The sequence below is a fragment of the Nicotiana sylvestris genome, chromosome 3, assembly GCF_000393655.2.
Source record: "Nicotiana sylvestris chromosome 3, ASM39365v2, whole genome shotgun sequence".
Classification (NCBI taxonomy): domain Eukaryota; kingdom Viridiplantae; phylum Streptophyta; class Magnoliopsida; order Solanales; family Solanaceae; genus Nicotiana; species Nicotiana sylvestris.
The window spans coordinates 205,953,954-205,963,058 of NC_091059.1; the positions used below are offsets into that span (position 1 = coordinate 205,953,954).

The 9,105-nt window shown below is 36.7% G+C and overlaps 1 protein-coding gene across 1 annotated transcript; it reads left to right on the plus strand.

The window, feature by feature from the left end:
* The first annotated feature begins 2,770 nt into the window (after positions 1–2,770).
* On the plus strand, positions 2,771–8,671 carry LOC104210682 (actin-interacting protein 1-2). The gene is made up of 6 exons (XM_009759629.2): positions 2,771–3,318; positions 4,279–4,440; positions 4,989–5,175; positions 6,021–6,443; positions 7,281–7,688; positions 7,766–8,671. Exons 1-6 carry the CDS (start codon positions 2,927–2,929, stop codon positions 8,021–8,023), a joined length of 1,830 nt encoding a protein of 609 aa, XP_009757931.1. The 5' UTR covers positions 2,771–2,926; the 3' UTR covers positions 8,024–8,671.
* Positions 8,672–9,105: the final 434 nt, after the last annotated feature.

Below are 9,105 nucleotides of genomic sequence, written 5' to 3' on the forward strand. Positions count from 1 at the left end.
TAAGTACAAATATGGGTAATTGTTAAAGAAAGAGAGAAGAATCTTAAATGTAGGGGGATTATATGTAACTGATACGCTATATTTAAGGTATGTTTCATTTCCTCCTTTTTATGATTTTGTATAAAACTAGTAAATATAGGTATATAAAGTAATTAACATTAAACCAAAATAAATGTAGTAAATAGGTTTCTATTATAGTATAGCTAGGTAAAAATCCCATTTTAGTTTCAGATCATATTGTATGGGATGTTAAGACATCTTTTCATTTGGGGTCACTTTTAGCCCGTGCCAGAATTTATTTATATCTGGTAGCCGAAAAAATATATAAAATTTATATAATTTTTGTATATAATATACAAAATGTATATATATACCGCAGCTATACAATAATTATACAAAATTTATATTATTTTCGACTATTATTTTTACCGCAGATATACAATAATATCATTTTTCCTTTTCATTTCATTGGTTTTGGGCTTACGGAGGTAACTGGAAGTCTGCTAGGATTTAGGAAGTTCCAATGTTCACAGCATTTGGTCAATACTATTTTAGTAAACTAGTTTTACATAGCTTTGTATATACTAGCTGGGGTTATTTTGTTCCTTTCTTTCGCATTCATGGCTACCTTTTTCTTTGCTATTTCTTGTTTTTTTTTTATTTCACTGTACTTGTGGAAACCGGGTAAATAATTTGGAGCACATGGGTAGGAGTAGTAAATAATTTGGGTCTCGACATCAAAGGGTAAATAGTTTGGAATTGATGGATATAAAGTGAGATTTTCTTTATTTTTTTTACCAGGGCATTAAGTACAAAATATTATTTTATGGAAGGTAACTTTTAATTTTAGGTTGAGGATAATTTGATCATTCAATTTTTGAAGGATATTATAGTAAATTAATTTCACCTAAAAGTCTTCATGCTTATAATATAGTCTGACTCATATTTCAAATTTATTTATCAAATTGCATTTAGACTTAGATATGATGTTCGTTCAATTACGTTCACTTTTCTATTGCCTTAATGTTTTCTTCTGTTGCTTATATAAGAGCAATATATATACTTCTTCCGGTCCACAATAAGTGACCAATTTACTTTTTTATTTTGGTCCAAAATAAGTGTTCATTTATATAATCAAGAAAAAAATTCAATTTATTTTTTTAAAATTACCCTAATGTACTATAGACATCGAAATTTTAAGGGATCAAGCCAAATCCTAAATTAAAGATACTACATGACTCTTGAAATCCTAAGAGTCCATTAGGGTTTCTTGGAGGTTACTCTACCGTAAACCTTAACTCACACCAATATAAAGGGATACATATTCCTTTGAAGAGGGGTCTCAAAATCCTATAAACTATTGGGATACTCACAAAAAGATCAAAATATGGCTGGATACTTCTTGACAATCAAATAGTTCAAGAAACTGGAGATCAAATGCATCCCCAAGAGGTCTGCATCATCCTACATTCGAGAAATACATGGCTTCAGCCCTCGAATCACGGAGATAATCAGGAGAGAAGAACCAAAGGAACAAACGGAGTTGTAACCCGCAATGTTTATCAATAAAATCACTTTATTCTTTTGCGGTTGAAGTTTATTTTTCATATGTTGAAAATTAGTTGCAAACAAATTGGCACGCCCGATGGGACTAGTTCTGCCCTTCATCTCTTCCTCCTGTAAATCGAAAACTGCAAGTTTCAAAGCCATTTGTCGCGATGATAGAGTACTTCAAGTCTGATCTTAAAGTTTCGGCAAGTCTACACCCCAACAAACCTTAAATTAGGGGGCATTTGTAGACATCAAAATTTTAAGGGATCAAGCCAAATCCGAAATAAAGATACTATAGGACTCTTGAAATCCTAGGAGTCTATTAGGGTTTCTTGGAGGTTACTCTACCTTAAATCCTAACTTACACCTATATAGAGGGATACATATTCCCTTGAAGAGGGGTATCAAAATCCCATAAACTCTTGGGATACTCACAAATAGATCAAAATATGGCTGGATACTTCTTGACAATCAAATAGTTCAAGAAGCTTGAGATCAAATACATCCCTAGGAGGTCTGCATCATCCTACATTCGAGAAATACGCGGCTTCAGCCCTCGAATCACGGAGATAATCAGGAGAGAAGAATCAAGGGAACAAACAGTGTTGTAATCCACAATGTTTATCAATATTTGTGGTTGCAGTTTATTTTTCATATGTTGAAAATTAATTGCAAACATGTACGTATCCTTAAAAAGTTATTTCCTCCTCACATTTGAGAAGAAAAGTAAGTGCTATTATAACTATGGTACAATATTTAGTGAAGGGTAGTTTAGTTATACTAACTATTTTCGTCTAGAATTTAGTATCTCCTTAATGGGTGCGCCCAATGCAAATTGATCACTTATTGTGGACTGGAAGGATTATGTATTAAGAGTTTCTTTGATATTACTATATGGATATTACCCTTAAATCAGAGACTTTAATTGGAGCCTTTAAGAATGAAAAAAATTTGGGTAGATCATTTAGTACCCTATACAATACAAATTCGAATTAGCCAGTGTTAGTGAGTCTACCCTATACAATAGTAGAAGGTTAAATTACAAAGTTTCCTTTGACTGTCTTATTGAGGGCCTACCTCTTTTAGCATTGTTTATCCATTCATCATTTCCACCATACCCCCGCCCTAGTTAAAAAAGAAAAGGAGCTATCTAATAATAAGGGAACATGTGGCAATTGTAGTGAATGACGAGCGGAGCCGTCTTTGATTCCCACCCCAACGTTGGAAAGCTAGAGTAAAGAACGTGCTGGCACGGTCAGATAATCGAAAAAGGTGGAGAGAGCTAAAAGCAGTTGTACAGTTTTCAAATCAGTTTCCCCTTCCCTTCCATCATTTTCACCTTTCCATAACACAAATCCCACCTTCCTTACCCGCCATGGCCGACCTCAAAGAAACCTACGCTTGCATACCTTCCACAGAGCGAGGTCGCGGTATTCTCATTTCGGGTGACCCGAAATCGAACTCCATCCTTTATTGTAATGGCCGATCCGTGATTATCCGGTACCTCGATCGCCCGCTCCAAGTAGCCGTTTACGGGGAGCATGCTTATCAGGCTACCGTCGCTCGTTATTCTCCCAACGGTGAGTGGATCGCATCCGCTGACGTATCTGGTACTGTTCGGATCTGGGGGACCCACAATGACTTCGTTCTTAAGAAAGAGTTTCGGGTACTATCGGGTCGGATCGATGACCTTCAATGGTCTCCTGATGGATTGCGCATTGTTGCTTCTGGTGATGGAAAGGGCAAATCCCTTGTTCGCGCCTTCATGTTAGTTTCCCTTCTATTTTTTTTAAATAAATATTTTACTGCTTCCGAATGGATTAGTACTGTGTTCTGAATTGTCCACATATCATTACATTACTTTTATTTAGGAACACTTATCAATTACCTAATGCTTTCTGAAAACTTGGTGAATTTACTCGTGGGAAATAAAGATAAAATCATTTCATTTCAAGTTTGTTAAATATTAAAAAGCTATCAGGACACAGTTGTTCAATCGAGTGATAAATTTCGCTGAAAGTACTGCTCCAAAAGGAAAGCACTTTGCTAAAAGTTGTGATGATATTGCTAATGGCCTGACATTCGACCCTGAAGCTCTTATATTAATTTTGTTAAGGCAACCTTAAAATTTTCCTTCTAACATTTTTAGCTGCATTTTGGGAAATGTCATGTTTAAATGTTGTCTCCTTAACATAATGTGTGACGTTGTTGACTAGCATGGAGAACTAAGAGACCGAAGTTTGAAAGGGCTATTATTTGAGCGTATCACAGATACTTAAAGACAATAACTGGAAGATGTGACAAAACACAAAACATTTCACATCAAGCATAACAAAACACATGTAATTATTGTATGTTAATTTGACCTTTTGATGATTATAATTTTGCCATTTAACTGAGAAGGTCAAACAACGCCGTACGGATTAAAGGGGAGTCTAAGTCATTATGTTAGCCTATTCTTTCTCTGTAGCATTATAACCACGTCTGTAGTTTGAGGCGGGTAGCTAGGGCATCGTGTGAATTGGAAAAAGAAAAAGAACCGCGTGCGATGGAAATACTTTTCTTAGTGAATTTAGTGGTGAAGGATTTTGTATATGTGCCTTTTCTTTGCATTCTAGTCTAGAACACATTTTAGCACATTTTAAAGTGCCCTTATGTGCTTTATATGTCCTAAATATTGCTATCTGTGCATATCCAATATCCTTGTTTGATGAACTATCTTGGCAGGTGGGACTCGGGAACAAATGTGGGTGAATTTGATGGCCATTCAAGGAGAGTTTTAAGTTGTGCATTTAAGCCTACAAGACCATTTCGCATAGCCACGTGCGGGGAAGACTTTTTGGTGAACTTTTATGAAGGACCCCCATTTAAATTCAAGCTGTCTCACAGGTTCCTTAGCTTTACTGTTATGTTAAATCAGAATAAGAGTCTACTTTTCTTTTTTAATATCAATACATGGTTATCGTTTTTTCCAAAATTTTATTGAAACAAGCAGAGAGAAACGAGTTCATTGATAGACAGTAAGGTAGTAACCAGGAGAGAAGACTGACAATGTCAAAAAGACAATAGGACCTGTCTTTTTCTGAAAATAAATCACTTTTCCATGCTATAATGAGGACTATCATGGGTCTACCAACTTGGTCTACATGAGAAAGCCATTCCTGTAGTTTTGTAGCTTGCATCATGCTTGTACCATATATGCCCTTTCTCATCCACCTTTTACAGTACATGTTGCGATGTGGCTTTCGTCCCCTGTCTACTGCCTTGTAGAAGTAAGACCAATCTAAAGGAAATAAAACAACAGTGATAGTTGCAGTCCAAATTCAGCCACTTGATATGTTCTTAGAACAACCCGTCTAACATAAGTATGATTGCCGTCATAGCTAACATGTTGGTAATAGTTGTGATTGAAGTGTCATTGTTCCATGGACCTGCAGGGAGCATTCAAATTTTGTTAATTGTTTGAGGTTCTCTCCAGATGGAAGCAAATTAATCAGTGTAAGCTCTGACAAGAAGGGCATTATCTATGATGCTAAAACAGGAGATATAATTGGAGAGCTGTCATCTGAGGATGGTCATCAAGGAAGCATATATGCTGTTAGTTGGAGTCCTGATAGTAAACAGGTGATCTTTTGTTCTTCCGTGCTAGTTCACTTTCATTTAATTTCCCTGTTGACCTGTATTTCAATGTTTAGTAATTTATTCCCTTGAGAGTGCTGAGCCACTTGAATATGCCAATATTCATTGTAGTTATTGGCGAGGAGTATGTTATATTACACTATTTTTATGGCTGGCTTTCTCATTTTGAAAATTCATTATACTGTTCTCCTTTTTGGCTAACTCTACGGAATCTTTTTCATCGTAATTGCTAAAGGAACCAGCTTGGATGAAAATTAAAAACTGTAGCTTGTCAGTCTACTATCACGGTGCATCTGTCTTTTTTGCACTATTAATCTAAGTTGCTCCAACACGGCAGTTTAGGTGCCGCACCTGTGTCGACACGACACTAGTATGGGTGTGGGTATGGGATCCATACTCGATTTGGTCAAACAATTTTGGGTACTTTGATCACAACGGACGGAAAAATTCGAGATGAGGTACAATTGATTACCAAAATCATAACCAAAAAGAGGGCAAATTTAAAGAAAATTGCATACCTTATCTAGGAAATCAATTACTTACTTATCTACAACTTGAGAATAATAAAGAAATCCACGCTTTACAAGCTATACGTTCCACAAAATTTCTCATAATTTAGAGATATTTTTATTTTTTTGAATTATTTTTGGCCGGATCTCCGCATTCATATCCGTACTAGGATCCGTATCCCCAAATCGTAGAATTTACATCTCGAAGGATCCGCACCCGTGTCGGACACCCCCTCACGTGTCCGAGCAGCTTAGCTATTAATGCTTCTTGTAATGAGTAATTGAGTATACATACATGGTCTGATGGTTTATATATTTCAGGTACTCACTGTTTCTGCTGACAAATCAGCAAAAGTATGGGACATATCTGATGATGGAAAAGGGAAAGTGAAAAAGACACTGACTTCTCCTGGTTCAGGTGGAGTTGAGGACATGCTAGTTGGCTGTCTTTGGCAAAATGATCACCTTGTTACTGTTTCTCTTGGTGGAACTATTTCCATATTCTCAGCAAGTGATCTGGAAAAATCCCCCGTGTCATTTTCTGGACACATGAAAAATGTTAATTCCTTAGCTGTCCTCAAAAGTGACCCAAAAATTATGTTGTCTAGCAGTTATGATGGTTTGATTGTTAAATGGATTCAAGGTATCGGATATAGCGGAAAGTTAGAGAGAAAGGTGAATTCTCAAATCAAATGCTTTGCAGTTGTGGAAGGAGAAATTGTGTCATGTGGATTTGACAATAAGGTGAGTTGTAAGATCTCCTTTTTCTTTTCTTCTGTATATATATAAGTAGGTTATTTGTGAAGTTTATTTTTTGTGAATAGAAGAAGCCCTCTCACAGATCTGGCTAGTGCTTTATTGATGCTATGATTCCATCTGATTTTATTTAAAAATTTTTAAAAGGAAAGTACTTGCTTAACTCTAATCTTGTAAAGCCAGCTTTAGAATTTAAACTGAGGAGATTCCCTTGATGCTTCTGAGAAAGAAAAAAGATTAGAGATTACAATCACTCATCTAACTACCTAAGCATAAATTATTTATCCATTTACATGATGGGAGTAGTTATTTCTCCATGCGTATGTACCATACTGATTTATGTAGCCTTAATTGTTGAAAGATCTAACAGAAGGACTATTTTGCCGTTTACATTAATTGCATCACTTTTACCAGTAATTTGATTAGATGATATTCCCAGTTATATTGTCCCTTTTCATTTTCTTGAGCCGAGGGTCTATCCGGAAACAACCATTCTACCCCCACCAGGAGTAGGGGTAAGGTTTGCGTACACACTACCCTCCCCAGACCCCACTTGTGGGATTTTATTGGGTTGTTGTTGTTGTTGATATTCCCAGTTATAGTTGAGTAGATACTTATATTGTGGGATTTCTAAGATCTTTACCTGTTTTATGTGTGATTAGAGCGTAATACTATGGATTTTTATAGTCTTTCCCTGCTTTTCTATGTTTTCTTATTTCCTTGGGCTAAAAACAATGATGCTCATACAATTTTGTTAAATCAAACAAAAGTGGAGTTCTTGGCAACAGGCTATAATGCAATTTTTTGCTTCTTGATGGGACTTAGATCTGGAGAGTGTCTCTGCTTGGAGATCAATGTGGAGATGCAAATTCTATAGATGTCGGCAACCAACCTAAGGACTTGAGCCTTGCCCTTAGTTCTCCTGAAGTGACTCTAGTTTCTTTTGATACTGGAGTCATTCTTCTCCGTGGTACAAAAGTGCTGTCAACCATAGGCCTTGGATTTACTGTGACAGCATCTGCTATTTCACCTGATGGAACTGAAGCTATAGTGGGTGGTCAGGATGGTAAACTGCGCTTGTATTCCATCACAGGCGATACTCTCAACGAAGAAGCTGTCCTTGAAAAACACAGGGGAGCTATTACTGTCATTCGGTACTCTCCAGATGTTTCCATGTTTGCATCAGCAGATGTGAACCGAGAAGCAGTTGTCTGGGACCGTGCATCTCGTGAGGTAATAATTATCATTTTCATAGTCAACATTAGCTATATCATACATTCCGTAACTAATAAAGAGTTTCTGTTTTAAAGGTGAAGCTTAAGAATATGTTATACCATACTGCCCGAATAAATTGCCTGGCCTGGTCACCTGATAACACTATGGTAGCTACTGGATCTCTGGACACGTGCGTTATCATATATGACATCAGCAAGCCAGCTTCGAATCGAATCACGATTAAAGGAGCTCATTTGGGTGGAGTATATGGACTAGCTTTTACTGATGAACACAGTATAGTGAGTTCTGGCGAGGATGCTTGTGTTCGTGTATGGGGAATTACTCCACAATAATTGAGATTGCTTGATAAGCAATTGAGGAGTTCATATTTGCACATTAAGTTATTATGAGTCGGCCGGAATGCAGTTTGAGCTTTGAAATGTTGGTTGGCCTCAACTTAGGACAGCCCTATGAATGGTGCCATTACTTGTAATCATGGTAAATAGGGAAACACCAAGTTGAGTGTTTTCCCGAAGAATCATCACACTTCCCTATATACAAGAAGGTACTCTTATTTTCTTAATGATGTAAAAAAAAATCAAATAGTTCAAGTTGGATTTGTTTCAACCACGGAAGGCTTTGTCTGGGTAGTGAGACCATAGCAGGCTGTCGAGTTGGGATTTTTGTCTTTGAGCATCACAAGACTATTGGCCGCCATTCTCGTTAAAGTTGCGTCGTGTTTCTGTTTTTGCTTCTTACATTTGTATGTATGCATTGATTTTATATAATTTGTCATTCCAATTATAGGTTTTCGGTTACATTTTCAATTTTTGGTGTTATGATGATGCAAGTGTGATCTTATTGCTCAAGCTTTTATAGGGATTTGCAGTGTTTTGGTCGTATTTGTAAGTTGTGACGTCTTTTCCGTTATGTTGGCCTTATTGTGCTCATTTTTCACTCCATTATGTGAGTAACACCCTAAGTCATTATTTTGTTCCTCATTTTTCTTGCATAAGATTCCATGAATTCTAGTATTATTTTACGTATATTTGCTATTGAGGTAGTTTCAAGTTTAAGTTAATCTTTGAGGTCCAGAAAAAGGTCACTCATCCCAAACTTATGTCATTTGTAACATGTGTGCAAATTTCAGGTCATTCGAACGAGATTTGATAGACTTTTTGATCGAAAGCGAAATTTGGACGTTTTTGAATTCTTAGGTTAGAATCCGATGATGATTTGGTGTTTTGATGTTATTTTGAGCGGTCCGAAGGTTGGAACAAGTTTGAATGATGTTATGGGATATGTTGGCATATTTGGTTGAGGTCCCGAGGGCCTTGGGTGGTTGAACGGACCAAATCTTTATGTGGGAAATTGCAGAAAGTCTACTGTTGGTGTTGCAAACTTTTGGCCTTCGTGTTCGCGAAGGGATGTGGTA